We start from the raw sequence: 16080 nt of genomic DNA, 5'->3' as shown, positions 1-16080 counted from the left end.
TTTTTAACTGGTTTTACGGCTCTGGATTCTTGAGTCAGATTGTCACAGCAGCCGAAGATATAGCCGCTGAAATGGTAATTAGTAAGTACAAGTACACTGGAAGAGATGTCATGCAAATTACAAAATGATAGTTATTTTTTGTGACGATTGGAAGTGCCCTAGCCCACGCCGAGCGTAGGTATCAGAAATTAAAATTGACACTTTTCTATCAAACACTGCTTGATTATGAAAACTCTGTTTTGCTTCAATAGTGCGTTTTAGCCAATTAGCGAGAGAGTATCAGTCTGCAGTGATTGTGATCATCACACTTTAGCTTTAGCTGTTATTTGGAACTTTTACATTAGTTACGATAAAAAAGTTGTCTTCGTGTTGACAAATAAAATTAGTTCTATTAATACAAATAACACTTACTGTTGCTATCAGCAGCGCCAGAATGACGCAAATCAAGTTGCTTCAAGTGACCAATCGCAAGTCCAGCGTACTCGTATCATTAGAGGTGCACACCATAGATAAGCTAGAAAATGACATCATCTACCAATATCAACAACAAGAAAATTAACGAAGTGTTTACGAAAACAAGATCATAGACTTTGAAAAAAAGAAAAGCAGAATCGGTAGCAAAAGGACTGGGAAGTGAATTTTAATTTAGATATATTTAGATTCTCTCTATCTGGTCACTGGTGTGATATTAATAGTACCTATTGTGTGGATTATAATAGTGAAATTATAGCCAGTATTCATTTTGTACAATTATTATTCGTCTACTTCTACCACTATATACCCCCCGGCCCTGAGAAGCCGGTTTTGTTTACCACTTGCACAACTAGTTTTTCACTAGAATTTGTCGAAAATTAATATATTACCTTGATTTCGCGCAACATGTCGTTTCAATGGACTTTCATAGCTGGCTATCTTTACTTCGAGATTGCGCTTGTTATGTTGATGATATTACCGCTGTTCAGTCCTAGAAAATGGTGCACATTCTACCGATCGAGGCTCTTCGAGATGTTTCACCAAAGAACTGCTATATATTTCTACGGTTGGTTAGGAATTTTATGCCTGTTTCTAATCGATTCTATCAGAGAGATGAGGAAATATTCACATGTAAGTGAACCTGGTCATATGCATTTAGCTAGCGAGATGAAAGGGAACGTGAAACTCTTCAGAGCTCAACGTAACTTCTACATTACTGGTTTTGCTATTTTCTTAGCATTTGTGATCAGAAGATTGGTAATAATGATTATAATCCAATATGAGTTAGAGGTAAAAGCGGAACAGATTATTAAAAAGGCAGAAGACACTGTGAAACTCGCGAAAACAACAGTAATAGCTAGCAGCCAACAAAACACTGAGGAGTATGAAGAAATCAAAAACAAGTTGGAACTTACAGAGAGCTTATTGGAAGTACAGAAAGTGAGGGTTAAAGAACTGGAGGATGAAGCTACAATGTGGAGACTTAAATATGAAGAAGTTAAAAATGTTGCAAGTAGTCATGGAGATAAATAGACACTATCTAAAATTGAGTACCAAACTGGCTTTCTGACTGACGACTTATTATAAATAGTAATGTAGTAGAAAACTGACTATCTAGGCTTGTTAAATGTTAAAGTATCAATCGCTAGTTTACTAATAATTGGTGGCTCCAATTCAAAAGTTCATTTTTGTCATTTTTAAATTGACTGGTGGCCCTCACTGCGGTTGTTTGACAGCTTACAATGTCACAATCGCAATCATCTATGATGATTAATGCTCGCTCACTATTGGCCACAATGCATTTGTTGCAACAAGAATCACACAAATTCAGCCAATCAGAACAATTGAGATTGTAATAATGATTGATGCAGGTTTTAGACAATCGCCCAGCACACCAGTTAAAAAGCACCCATACAGACATTCAACTTAAAAACAAGTTCTATGAAAGACATATCCAATACAGAAAGTCAGTACAATCCTTGTACAGTATTGATTTGTAACACAACTATTGTTGTCCTTAAAATTACTAAGCATTTTTGACTAATAGATTTTTGCATTGAAGCCTCCAATTTAGGGGGATGGATTGAAATCTGTATTACCCTTTGGATTATTCTACAGTGGGTTTTCTACTGTTATTATTATGTACTGATGAAATAATAATTCTTGAAATGAGTAATAATTATGTGATATGGAGAATAGTCAAACTGTCTGTTGTCTTAATAACAAATGAAATTATAGCTTAGCTAACTTACAAAATACTTTTATATACCAGCAACAAAGATGTCTCTCGGCACACAAATTGTTTCTCCGTAATTCTCTGTAAACTTTTTATGCTTAAACTAATCATTTTGATTGTCAATAGGGTATTGGAATGTAGTAATAAAATGATGTAATTTTTTTTTGGTAAGGCGCAGTTTATGGGCTAGAATTCATTATTAAAGAGAATAATTCAAATTACTCTCTTTAATAATGAATTTTACTGTAGTAATGTACAGTCCAAGACCCTATTGTGGAGTTTATAAGATAATGATGTAATAGTGATAGTTAATTATGTAAACTTAAAACTAAAGTTATTATGATTACGGTATGGGTACAGGATGCCTTTGAAGAAAAATGTCTTTTTGCCTTGCATTGCATGATGGAAGACATGTTAAGTCTTTGTCTGGTCAGCCCCCCAATTGTGTAAGAATAACCATTTCATGGCTATCGCAATCGTCAAGAAATTCTGCCCTTTGATTGGTTGATTCGCTGTTTACATTTTTTTCACAGCCAATCAAAGGGCAGAATTCTTGACGATTGCGATAGCCATGAAATGGTTATTCTTACACAATTGGGGGGCAGGTCTGTGATTAATGTAATTTTTCAAGGACTACAATACCTATATTTTGTGTTGTAAACCTGTTGTTGCTGGTATATTTGTTTAGTTTCTAAGTAAATAAGTTAGTTTTAGAATCTCTAGTAGGTACCTAAATGTTTTGCTATCGAAAAACTGCTTATAAAAATAAAAATATTACTTATCACATTAGTATTTTGTAACGATTGAACTATTATAATATAGCTATTATGTTTGCAGTTACTTAATAATAATAATAATTGTGTTTTAATTTTATATAAGAATAATTCTATTTTAAGTATTTTTCTATTTGTATTGACTGATAATAATGTTTGGTGCTTTTATTAATAAAATCAATTATTCTACATTTTATACACTTTTTTTAACAATTCTATTCAAATTAATAAAATATGAGCCAAATAATTATATGAAATACATACACTTACTAACGCACACTGCATGATAACGCTGATAACTGAGGCTGATAATAATATTGTCTTGGAAGAGCAGTGTCTAGTGTCTACTGACACGGGGGGTAGTTTTCCTACTCCTAAAAGAAGGCTCCAACCTTGAGCTACTTTAAACTTAAATTATCTGAAATAAACTATTTTATTTTATTAATAAAGCTTCATCAAAATCGATTCATATAAATAAGTAACCTTGCTCAAGTTTTCTTATGGAAAGATCTTTGCTCCCTCCTAAGTCTATGTTTCAGAGACTCAAAAAAGCTAGAATCCGTAGCCGTAAAACCGGTTAAAAAAACTATGGTTTCAGCTACCTGTGGCATTTAGTTGTCAAAGATAGATGTCATTCAATGATTGTGATTGGCTGAATTTGTGGTATTCTTTCCGCGACAATACATTTTAGCCAATAGTGAGATTGCAATCGTCACAGTAAATCCAATGAATCAAATTGTCATGTTTATGCCAATTTTGACAAACCTCCTTGCAGTATATATAATGTACTCTGTGCCTCCTTGTATGCCTCCTTGCTTGTCAGCCTTTGTTTTGTAATATTGTACAAAATAAAAAAGATGTTATTCTTTGATTCATCATTATCATAATAATTAATATCCGAGTTCAGTTAAAAGTAAACAATTGGTGTGCGGATTTATTAGAAAGTAACGTATTTGTACCGTTTTCTTCGCAACGTATTCATACCGTTAGGTACACTTTATTTATGAATGTGGGAATCTTCAATAGAGTCAACAGCAAAGTAAGTTCCTGTTTTGTCTATTTTTCATATACCAGTACAAGACCTTATCAGCAGAAAGGGGTGGATTGACATCTAAAAGGTGTTTAAGCCTTACCTCCTACCTGTTGTATCCACTTCTTGCATGACGGCAATTTTATAAGGCATGCTCCAATGCACTCTCAAAATGGAAGTGAAACATAATAACTTTCCCGTTTATAATATGGGTAGTTATTAATAATTGTTGTGTCGGTACCGCTTGCTTGCAGGTCAAGGAAGAGGACGGAATGTATTCAGAATGGAACTCCCTACCCCTTGAAGGTGGGGGTAGAGGTGTGCTGGGTGCTGTTGGGGGTAGAGACGTAGTGCTCGCTGTGGTGAGACAGCTTGCTTCGCACCAGCCAAGCCCTCTCACTACTGATGCAGAGGTAAGAAACTGGTAACTGATATCAGAATAGTCATAAATGTTTTAATCATTTTAAAATATTCTGACTGAATGTAAATATGTTGCGCGTGAACTGCTCGTGGCCCCCCCGCCACTGGCCGCTGTACTTATTTGACTGTATATTATAGGTGGAATGGGTGCTAGAAGTAATACGTTATGGCCTCTCCCTACCTCTGAGTGAGCACGAGGCCCTGCGTGACTGTGTCCGAGTGTGCTGCTCGTGGCTGGCCGCCCTACTGCCCCCCGCCGCCCCTGCGCAGCCCCCTCCCCCCGCAGTCCCCCCGCCTCTGGCCGCGGAGCCGCACCGTTACGCCAATAAGATACTGAACCACTTGCATAATCTATTCGTGCCGAGGCCTAATGAAAGTGAGTACATTTAAATAAAATCTTGCAGTTCACACACTCTCACATTTTCATATTGCACACAGAAATCAGTGAACGACAAGGCATAGAACCATATACATAGAATAACAAAATCTCTACTGTGGTGGGTAGTGTGGATACTCTACGGCATGTCTTCAATTCTATTGAAGCTAATGACAGCAGCAGCCAGTGTTGCATGACGTACTGACCAATCATGAGCCTGTTATGACTAAAGTAGATTTATTGCAGTCCCTGTTTTTAAATGGCACTTATTGTTAGAAACGGAATTTCTAAGTTTTTTTTAGAATAGAATAGAATGTTTTTTATTCATGTAAACTTTTTACAAGTATTTATGAATAGTCAGGTAGTTTTAATTTACCAGTTGTATTGTTCACTGAGACAGATACTTAGTTGAAATTAAAATTCCAGCTTCTATCTATGTTTAAGTATATAAAAACCCGCCAAGTGCGAGTCAGGCTCGCGCAATGAGGGTTCCGTACTACAGTCGTATTTTTTCGACATTTTGCACGATAATTCAAAAACTATGATGCATAAAAATAAATAAAAATCTGTTTTAGAATGTACAGGTGAAGACCTTTCATATGATACCCCACTTGATATAGTCACTCACATCGAGAGTTGAAAATACTAATTATTAGTTCATGACCACAATTTAATTTTTTTTTGTGATCTAACCCTAAATTCACGGTTTTCAGATTTTTCTCCAAATGTCAGCTATAAGATCTACCTACCTGCCAAATTTCATGATTCTAGGTCAACGGGAAGTACCCTGTAGGTTTCTTGACAGACAGACAGACAACAAAGTGATCCTATAAGGGTTCCGTTTTTCCTTTTGAGGTACGGAACCCTAAAAATGAATGCATATCATTCATCCAATTGAGATGAAATTAGTTGAGATTTGGATTCTTTTAGAGTTATTCAATAAAAACCTAAATATAAATCTATTTCTTCAAAATATCAACTTCTCATATCATTCCATTTCATTTCACAAAACATTTCATTTCATTTAAGAATTATTTTTGAATTTTAAATTGGAATTTGAAATGATATGTTTTCTTTGCAAGCACTTGCATTCATCTATCAAACGGAATTGGGTAAGGAAGCAGAATAATACTCTATATAACTTCATAATTTATTATTACGAGTACTTCGCTTTCCTATGATTCCTAAAAACAATAAATATTATTTTGTAAAACTTTACTATTCCAGTGGTGAAACTATGACACCAAAGTAAAATGGACCTAATAATCCTGGATTTAAAGACCAAATTCACTATCATTAACTGTATATGTATGGATGAAGACAAGATCCATTTTACTTTGACTCAACACTTCTGATGCATGTTTGAAGCAAACACCTACTAATCACTGTCATACTGCTGTAAATTGGAGCGAGAGGTCGGACGCCATTGTCGCGGAGTCTGACCTCTCGCTCTAATTTGTTACTTCAAGTCTTAAGAGTGATTTATGAGCAAAATAAAAGTACAGTTTCTTGTGAATAAAATAATACCTATGTAATTTGATTCAGGTGGTAACCTCATAAGCAAGCAAGCTGTGCTTTGCCACCGCGTGCTCCGGCTAGCACGTTCGCTGGCAGACAGTGCTAACCTTGGGTCTCGCGAGTGGAAGTCGCTGCTACTGTTGTTATTAGCCGCGGCTGCTGCGCTGCTAGCGCCGCCCGCACCTCTGTATGGCGCAGCGGAACAGTTGTGTGAGCGAGTGCTGTGCGTGCTGTTTGAAGTGTGGATACTAGCGTGTCACAGGTAAGAACACTAGATACTTGTGTGTCACAGGCAAGAACACTAGGTACTGGCGTGTCACAGGTAAGAACACTGTAGATACTGGTGTGTCACAGGTAAGAACACTGGATACTGGTGTGTCACAGGTAAGAACACTGTAGATACTGGCGTGTCACAGGTAAGAACACTAGATACTGGCGTGTCACAGGTGAGAACACTAGATACTGGCGTGTCACAGGTGAGAACACTAGATACTGGCGTGTCACAGGTAATAACACTGTAGATACTGGTGTGTCACAGGTAAGAACACTGGATACTGGTGTGTCACAGGTAAGAACACTGTAGATACTGGCGTGTCACAGGTGAGAACACTAGATACTGGCGTGTCACAGGTGAGAACACTAAATACTGGCGTGTCACAGGTAAGAACACTGTAGATATTGGCGTGTCACAGGTAAGAACACTGTAGATATTGGCGTGTCACAGGTAATAACACTGTAGATACTGGCGTGTCACAAGTAAAAACACTATAGATACCGGCGTATCACAGGTAAGAACATGGTGGATACTGGCGTGTAACAGGTATGAAAACACATGTTGTGGCCTATTTCATTAACCAACTTAAGAGGAGAAGGAGGAGACTTAACCGAAAAAGAGGAAGTTTTCAATTTGGTGCGGTTTTTTTTTCACAGTTTAGTGTCATTTCTCGCGGTTTTGAGTGAAAGCCGGTAAAGCAGTGTTACCTTGTGCAGATGTTTCCCCGGGCCGGCGCTGTGGCGCACGCTGCGCGAGCATTGCGTGCGCTGGCGGCACCGCGCGCCGCTCACGGAGCAGTGGGCGCGCGTGTCGCTGTGCCTCACCGCGAGGCTGCTGGCCCACATGTACGGCCCGCTCTACCCGGCTATGCCCATCAGTAAGTATCTACTATGATATCTCTGAACTAAAATTTCTTTCAATGGGCCTCATAAGAAAGCTCAGAATCACTCAAAAGCCGACAGAGAAATCTATGTTGCTGGTAGTTTATCTACGTAATCAAATCGGACATGAGGACTAAGGAGATCTGTAGGAGAACCAGAGTAACCAACATAGCATAAATAGCATACCATCCCTGTGGCATAGCTCTGCGGGTTGTGATACTGAAGTACTAAGTGATGAACCGATAGACGTTGGAGGTTCAAGGTGCTGGAATGTCGTCCTCGCAACAGAAAGCACAGCGTTGGAAGACCCCACACTAGGTGGACAGTCGACATCAAACTAGTCGTATGCAGCGCAAGCGCAAGACCGTGGCGTGTGGAAGTCCATACAAAGGACATATGTCCAGCAGTGCATGTCAATCGGTTGACAATGATGATGATAAGGCGAGTGTGCGCGTGCGCAAGCATCAGCTATATTTTCACTCATGCCTCTAGATCTGTGACGGTACCCATACAATTTCTAGTGGAAAACAATAATCTCGGATCTTGAAATCCTAAAATCCTGATTAAGAATCAACCGTGCTCTGATGCTTTCAAAAGTTTATTTGAACAAAACACTTAATTTCAAAATTTGAATATATTTTGATTAGGCGAAGAAGATGCCAACTTGGTGCCGGCAGACATGAGCGCGGAAGCCGTGATGCAGAGCTGGTACCGCATCCTGCACACCATCGGCAACCCCGTGGATCTAACCAAACCGCATCTTATCAGTCACACGCCTGAGTTCCTTCAGGTAATTTGGCCATATTTCAGGTTCTATCAACGACATTTACAGGTCCCAGGTCTGCGATATAATGAACTCCCAAAACGGTGGAAGGTATGTCTGTGCATGGGTACTCTAATTTATCAGGAAAATACGCCAATTTGGTGGTAAGAAACCCCAAATATGGTAAGAAAACGCCAATTTGGTAAGAGAACTAGAGGAAGAGGTCAACTAGGTAAGAAAATACTAATTTTGTAAGAAGATGTCAACTTGTTAAGATGAGATAATAAAATTAATTCTTGAAATAGAATGAGATGTATCTGTAGACGGAACATGAACTGCCTGAATTCAAAACATCATAAACTAAAACAAAACCTTCCTTTTATACACATTCTGTTAAAAAGGGTATACATATTTTGACAGTATTGGATGACGGCCGAGGAGGGCAAAGAGGGTAAAGAAGGCCGCGAGGCGTGGGTGGGGGCGCTGGCACATATCTTCCACCGAGCCATGCTGGGGCTGGCGGCGCACGTCGACGCCTTCCTAGGTAAACATATAGATACTACAATATATAGATATAAAATACTGATTTTACACTAATGTATTAAACACAATTTTTTATAAAAGTCATTATATGCCAAGGATAAATCTAGCGGCAAATCGCGCGCGTAATTCGTGATGCTTTTCAAACGCGAGCGAATCTCGCCGCGAAAGCCCGTAAACGACAATGTGAATGGATATTTCACGCTGTTCCGTTCCGGTTCACGAGCTTTCGCGCTACAATTCGCGCGTGTGAAGAGCTATATACAGGTTTTAACCAGAACACAGGCAAAAACTTAGCGTTATTGTTATACTATCTCAACACAATCCAATACCAATAAACATTTGCCTGATTTTGTAGTTTTCATGATTTAGTATTTTTCAAACGCTATGTTTTTGCTAGCGCTCTGATTACAGCCGGTATAAATGTTATTTCTTAGCAAACCTTCAATGGATTAAAATAAATGTCAAACGAGCTTTCATTCTGTGATGATCAAAACGTCAAAGAAATATTCCGCGCGTGTTTTGTTGTTTGATTTGTCTGCAGCCTTAAACATGTCCCATAATTGAAGATCTAACTTATCTTACCTCATTCTGCTACGTGTATACTTTCTTTTATAATGATCTAAAAACTTTCAACTAAAATCTACAAGTTTTCTTTACAAAAATATCCCCTAAAATGCTTTTGAAAATAAAGAGTTGCGAATAATAACTGAGACCTTATTTAGAGCCACATTTGAAATCGATTTTACACGATTGCCCAAAATGTTTACAGGGTTTATGTGTGTGTGTGTGTGACTTTGTTTATTCCACCATAACTTCTAAATGCCTACACAGATTTGGATATATGGGGTATCGTTAGAATCTTTACATTATCCTGAGTGACACTGACTAGAAAATGCAATATGGTGCCATACAGCCGCCATGTTGTTTTTTTTTGCGGCGGCTGTATGGCGCCGTTGTTTGGCAGGGCGCGGTCGTGTTTTTTACCTTTTTTAATTAAGACTGGTTTACGAATCAATAATAATAAAATAATAAACAATTTTCGTTTTTTCAACAAGGAATATTTTTCGTGATCTCAAATGTGTCCCTGAATACTCTGGTTAAAATATTATTATGGTGATAGTTGAAGACTTGAGACAAGGCCATCCCTCTTCTAATAATTTATTATTATTATATAACTTATTTTAAATATAAGATAGATATATATTTATACTTATACCAAAACTTATTTTGTTTAATTACAAAAAAAAATGTGTAAAAAGCTTGTCTCGATAAACTTTAACTATTTCCTTATCATATTGGGGCCGATTCTCTTGTACACAATCACTAAACTAAATTAACAGGTCTAAATCTATTGCTATCCTTTTCCGCAAGCAACATTATGACAAGGATATCAATAGATTTAGACTTGTCATTTTAGTTTAGTTTAGAAATTGTGTACAAGAGAATCAGCCCCATTATATACCTTAAAACTAGTCAGAAGGGATCTACCATGAATTTGACCGTTTCTGGCCTATTTAATTCGTTTTGTGTGACTTAAAACAAACAACTTGAAATACACAATAGGGTCTCGGACTGTAGTAATAAAATGACGTGATTTTTTTATATAGCGGTATTTTATGGGGCTAGAATTCATTATTAAAGAGAATAATTTTAAAAACATGATTTTTATTCATTTTCAAAATAATTGATTACTAACGTCACGCTGTACGGAAAGCGATTAATGACGTCACATGACGTAAACGATAAATAATTTTAAATTTTTTAATATAAAAAATATTTTCCCGCAGAAGAATAGAGTACCTACTATTTTTCTGCGGGATTGTGACAAAATTATTCACCTTCCGTACAGCGTGACGTTCACGTTAAAAATAAATAAAAATCATGTTTTTTAAAATTATTCTTTTAATAATGACGTATTCTAGCCCCATAAACTGCCGCTATAAAAAAAATCACGTCATTTTATTACTACAGTCCGAGACCCTATTAAATTGAGCACAGGTCTCCTCTCAGAATGAGAAGACTTTTAATTTCTTTGCGAATAATTAAGAGCAACCCAGTATTGCTTTGAGTTCATGATAGATCCCTAGGTTTTTGGTGTTATTGGTAGTTAGTGTAGAGCATCGTTATTCGTTTCTCACTTTTGAAGTCGCAATCTATCAAGATTTTTTTCATTTAATTTAATTTAATACGTCAAAGTAGGCTTATGGCATTCAAATTGAGCCCCTAGCAGTGTTATCTTCACAGGCTCATATTAATCTTTACTTGAAAGTGTCCAGTTTAAGAATTTTTTTTTTTTGGTGCCTTATCATGCGATCAGTCGATGGACTATGAGCAGATTGGTTGGAGGACAGGTTGGCGTGATTGGAGACAACTTCCCCAGCGGGAAAACTCCATGGGTCTCAGCTAATTATCCAGTATATGCTTTCTCTTTAGTCGATGAATCGCCTGCGGCATTGTCAACTGCACTGCCAGACGATTTAGATGGTTAGTAAAGTTAGTTTAAGAAATTAGTCAAAATAATGAGTTTGACGTGAGCTACTCACAAATTAGTCATTATTTTGACTAATTTCTTAAACTGGACACTTTCAAGTAAAGATTTTTACATAAACCTGTGAAGATGATACGAAATTTGAATGCCATAAGTCTACTTTGTCGCATTAGTTTACAAATTGTGAAAAACCAAATTAAATGTGAATTTCGCGGGCGGACCCGTGTCTTGGGCCTTCACACTTCCTATAATATTATAACGCTAACTCCTCACGCGCCATTTCAACTTTTCGTGTCAAATTTCCTGTCAAACTTGTCCGGTTTTTGATAGATCGCGACACTATAAAGGTTAAGAAACGATAGATAACATCATAGATGTAGTGGATTAGTGGTGTGGTGTGGGTTGAGCGTGTGGAGTGGGCAGGGCGCAGCACGGAGCGCTGGCTGGCGGAGTCGGCGGGGGGTGGGGCGGGGGGCGCGCACACAGGGGGGGGCGCGGACGAGGGGGAGGTGACCCCCCCGGCGCACCGCCGCCTCGCCAAGTCCTTCAGCTCCACGAGGCCGAGGGACAAGCCGCCGGAGAAAAGTATGGATTTTGTAATTATGTGGGAATTAATAGCGTTGTACCTATTTGATATGTAATATTTCACGTATACTATTACCACGGAATATTAAGCGTTTAAACTATCGTGAGTGATATTGATCTTTCATCTTCTAAATATATTAAACGAAAAGGTGACTGACTGAATAATCTATCAACGCACAGCTCAAACTACTGGACGGATCGGGCTGAAATTTCTCATGCAGATAGCTATTATGACGTAGGCAGTGGCGTGCAGGTCATAGAGGCATAAATGCACGGCTTACCCCAGTTGTAATAGCTCAATGCATATTTTTCATTATGACCTGCCAGTAAACAGGTTCACACCTAACTAATGCTTACCCTGGCTTCAAACCCTGTGCACGCCACTGGACGTAGGCATCCGCTAAGAAAGGATTTTTGAAAATTCAACCTCTGAGGGGGTGAAATAGGGGTTTGAAATTTGTGTAGTCCAGTCGCAAGCATAAGCTAATCATAAATATAAATATATGATAACGGCTAAACTGTTCTGTTCTTTAACTGTTTATTAAGTCTGAGCTTCAAGTTCGATGTATAGATCTCAGCCTAGGAAATATTTCGTAAAATCAAGTCGAGCGACTGAGATCTGTAAATTTATCACACGCTGTTTATTTCCCCAAAATGTTAATACTTTAATGAGTTTTTAGTGTGTAAATATTAACGGTTTTAATTGGGCTAATATTTTAGTTTTCCCAATGTAGATATTTTTTAGTTTGAGTTTTATTGCACTTAGTTTTCTGCTTGATTGCATCTTGTTTAGTTTACGTATTCGTAGTGTAAAAAAGATTTTGTTCTGTAGATTAGTATTTCCGAATCACAAATTATTTATTAGTTTTATAATATTTTCTGTCAGTGTTGTCACACCAGTTTTTATATGATTGTTAGATTTTAAAAAAAAAGAAGTGACACGTGTCTAAATTGAAACTTAAAACTACCGCATTTGAGTCACACTTGTAGAGCGCTATCTCTTTTACTCTCGTGTGTTCTGTATCTTCTGTCTTACTCAAAAGCAAGAACGCATTTTATACGCCATGTAATATGAATAAATATGTATGGTACAATATTATAATTGCTTCGTAACAAACATATATTTGTTCAGTTTTGGTTCTATTGCGTACAACTGAAATTGTACCTTACCGTAACGAAATAACGTCTAATTTTGAGTGAATTTATCACAATGTTGCCATTCGAACGATTTTTGATGAACTCTTCTTAAACATTGGTAGTTTTGCTTGTATTGTAATTTATGGTACAGTACGCGCGGCGAGAGTTTGGCTTTGACCGTTATTGCGCAGAAATCAGAAATTGGGTATCAACGGGCAATTAGTGGGGTGCGGGGCGGGTGTGTAGGCGCACGCGGTGCTCTGATTGGCGCTCCACACTGTACCCATGCGCAGTAATCCCCTCCACCCGAAGGTCAAAGCCAAACTCTCGCCGCGCGATCTGTACCTATAGTAATTTTATCTCTATATATAAAAATGAATCGCTGAATGTGTTGCTGATAGCAAATTTCGAGAACAGCTGAACGGATTTCGCTAATCTCTGTGGTTTTTTCAGTGTTTCTTGTTTAAGCTTTTGATACGTATTTTGATTGGATAAAAAATAAAAATTAATCTTTTTTTATAATATTCCTTGAAGTACGAGGATGGTTCTTACGGAGAGAAAAATTTAAAAAATTGCCTGAAAAAAAATCGGCTGTTAGGCGGTACGAAGTTCGCCGGGCCAGCTAGTGATTAGGTACACATTAATGTACTTTGTGGTATGTTGTAGGCACACCTCGCTCATCCCTGATAGGACTATCGAGCCGACCTTCCAGCGTTATACCAACTACACCACCAAATTCTATCACTTCCCAAGGTAAGATGCTTTTTTAACCGACTTCAAAAAAAGGAGGAGGTTCTCAATTCGTCGGATTTTTTTTTTTTTTTTATATATGTATGTTCCCCGATTACTCAAAAACGCCTGGACCGATTTTGAAAATTCTTTTTTTGTTTGATATATATATACTCTTGTATACATAATATATTATGTATACAAGAGTTAATATAGTTCCATAATAATATTTTTTGGGGTCGGTGCCAATGAGGTGCCATTGTGGTGCCATTGTGGAGTCCCATAAAAATATGAAGTCTAGACGATTCGCGCAGCTAAAGCTAATTGGCACCGGCACCAAAAAGTATTATTATGGAACTATATTAACTCTTGTATACATAATATATTCGGTAATAAATTAAATTATTTTTCAATTTTTAGTGTTTATGTAACGAAGTCGGTTTTTATTTTTTTTGTAATTTTTTTTTTATCACCCTACTATTCTAGCATTGGTAGTAGAATTTGAGTGTCAAATACAATGATGTCAGAGTAAAATAAACCTAATAGCACTTGATTTAAAGTCTAAAATTCAGTACCGATATTTACTTCCCATAGTTTGTCGCTTGGGGCGGATTTTGTCTCTCAGACTTCTCAGAGAGACACTCAATTTAATAAAACAACTTAATTAAAAATTAATACAATTTTATTACTTTCCAAAAACATTTTTATTTTGGTTTTTAATTTAGTATTACCCATTTCCAATAAATGAGTTTGTGTTTATAATGAAAAAAGTTTTATTTGCAGTGGGCGATACAGAAAAGCCGCCCTTGACGCCTTTGCGGCCCAAAGTGAACTCCATCTTCCACCTGTTCGGAGAGTGGCTGTTTGAAGCAGCTCTTGTGGGCACCACGCCAGCCAACAATATTCAACGTGAGTTGATTTGTCTCTGCAATTGGGTATTTGACTCCAATTTTTTTATAACTTTATTATAAACAGCTGTGATAGCCTAGTGGTTAGGACGTCCGCCTTCTAATCGGACATCGGGGGTTCGATCCCCGGCACGCACCTTTAACTTTTCGGAGTTATGTGCGTTTTAAGTAATTAAATGTCACTTGCTTGAACGGTTATGGTTGGCTATCACGGTTATGTTATACGCAGTGATTGGAATAGCCAAATGAGTTGTTATTTATTTCCAGAAAGGGCAGAGGGCACACCGCCGCCGCCTTCTCTCGTTGAGGCTACACAAAGACTCAGTATGATCAGCTACCAAGCAGGTACTAATCTTCTTTTTCTCCCACCCGGAAATTGCTTCATCTACAGACAGACAACAAAGTGATCCTACATGGGCTCCTTTTTTCCTTTTGAGGCACGGAATCCTAAAAAAAGTCAATCAATTTTTTCTTCTTATTAGTATAGAAATATAGATGTCTCTTTATGAATTTAGTCATTATTTCTAATGGGAACCAAGCTATAAAATAGAAAATAAGCAAAACCTAATTCCAGATTCGCTAGGTCGAAAGCGGCATGCGCATGAAATGCAAATGTAATGTGATATACAAAACTCAGTGCAATATTGTCGGAGCGCGCTCCATATGCAATGAGCAATAACAGATTTCGCAGATTTCATTCGCGAAACACGAGGGGAATCCTCACCGAATGTATCCCCAAAACTTATTACGAAAGTTATCTTTGTTATGGCCCCGTGCTGCGCTGGAGAATTTAATATTTTATCAAATATCATTTTCATTGTTATCTGTGACGTGTTTTAGAATTTAAAGGTGATATTTGTCTGACGGTTCATGTTTTGTTCATATATTCTGTCTTTTATTATGAAGGTGGCTCGATTTCTATCGATCTAGGGCATAATTTCATACTGAAATCACATCCGTAGGCAAATATTTAGATCTTTATTTGCGCTTAAATATATTTATCTGAAGAAAACAATAGATAAACAGCTAAATTTTTTGTCTTGGTAGGTACCTCCAATATCAATTTATAACCGACAGTTTCTAGATTCCATCAGTTTAGGTGATCAGGTCCCCTGCAGCATCATGATTGAGGAGTTGAAATCCAATTTTTTTATGGAACAATGTCGCAAAGTTTTTAGGTATAAGTCTCGCAAATTGCTAATGCGCGTGGCCGGCATTTTATTGACGTCAAAATGACGTCATTTTGATGTTAATAAGACATGGTTCCAGCGCAATAGCAATTTGCGGGACTTATATTATTTTATTATTTTATGAAAGCGAATGAAACCTCTTTTCAAATTTTTCAAATTTTACATAACCTGACATTTATATTGACATCAAAAGCATTCAAGCAAAGCAAAATAAAATTATGATAAATAGATAGATAGATAGAAATACTTTATTGCA

At 37.4% G+C, this 16080-nt stretch overlaps 2 protein-coding genes across 7 annotated transcripts in view; both read left to right on the top strand.

Annotated features, from left to right (window-relative positions):
- Positions 1 to 543: 543 nt before the first annotated feature.
- Positions 544 to 1674, top strand: LOC117990108 (B-cell receptor-associated protein 31-like). The gene has a single exon (XM_069504083.1). It carries the CDS (start codon positions 880 to 882, stop codon positions 1504 to 1506), a length of 627 nt encoding a protein of 208 aa, XP_069360184.1. The 5' UTR covers positions 544 to 879; the 3' UTR covers positions 1507 to 1674.
- Positions 1675 to 3797: 2123 nt separating this feature from the next.
- Positions 3798 to 16080, top strand: part of LOC117990207 (ral GTPase-activating protein subunit beta) — a 31329-nt gene continuing 19046 nt past the window's right edge. For 2 of the 6 annotated variants that reach the window (XM_069504333.1, XM_069504330.1), the window contains exons 1-12: positions 3798 to 4021; positions 4267 to 4425; positions 4571 to 4808; positions 5891 to 5920; positions 6354 to 6588; positions 7317 to 7477; positions 8129 to 8271; positions 8665 to 8788; positions 11699 to 11860; positions 13664 to 13750; positions 14510 to 14635; positions 14902 to 14979. In XM_069504333.1, coding sequence (XP_069360434.1) covers positions 3986 to 4021; positions 4267 to 4425; positions 4571 to 4808; positions 5891 to 5920; positions 6354 to 6588; positions 7317 to 7477; positions 8129 to 8271; positions 8665 to 8788; positions 11699 to 11860; positions 13664 to 13750; positions 14510 to 14635; positions 14902 to 14979 — 1579 coding nt within the window. In that variant the 5' untranslated portion in view covers positions 3798 to 3985. Of the gene's footprint in view, positions 4022 to 4266; positions 4426 to 4570; positions 4809 to 5890; positions 5921 to 6353; positions 6589 to 6975; positions 6987 to 7316; positions 7478 to 8128; positions 8272 to 8664; positions 8789 to 11698; positions 11861 to 13663; positions 13751 to 14509; positions 14636 to 14901; positions 14980 to 16080 lie in introns of those variants that run through there. The other 4 variants (XM_069504332.1, XM_069504334.1, XM_069504335.1 and 1 more) reach the window with 4 other exon arrangements.

This window comes from Maniola hyperantus, chromosome 17 (assembly GCF_902806685.2).
Source record: "Maniola hyperantus chromosome 17, iAphHyp1.2, whole genome shotgun sequence".
Taxonomy (NCBI): Eukaryota; Metazoa; Arthropoda; class Insecta; order Lepidoptera; family Nymphalidae; genus Maniola; species Maniola hyperantus.
The sequence above is the reverse complement of the archived record's forward strand: the minus strand, read 5'-3'. Positions and strand labels throughout refer to the sequence as shown.

Bases quoted from the DNA above. Each gene is read 5' to 3' on its own strand.
- LOC117990108 (XM_069504083.1), top strand. From the start codon at position 880: ATGTCGTTTCAATGGACTTTCATAGCTGGCTATCTTTACTTCGAGATT.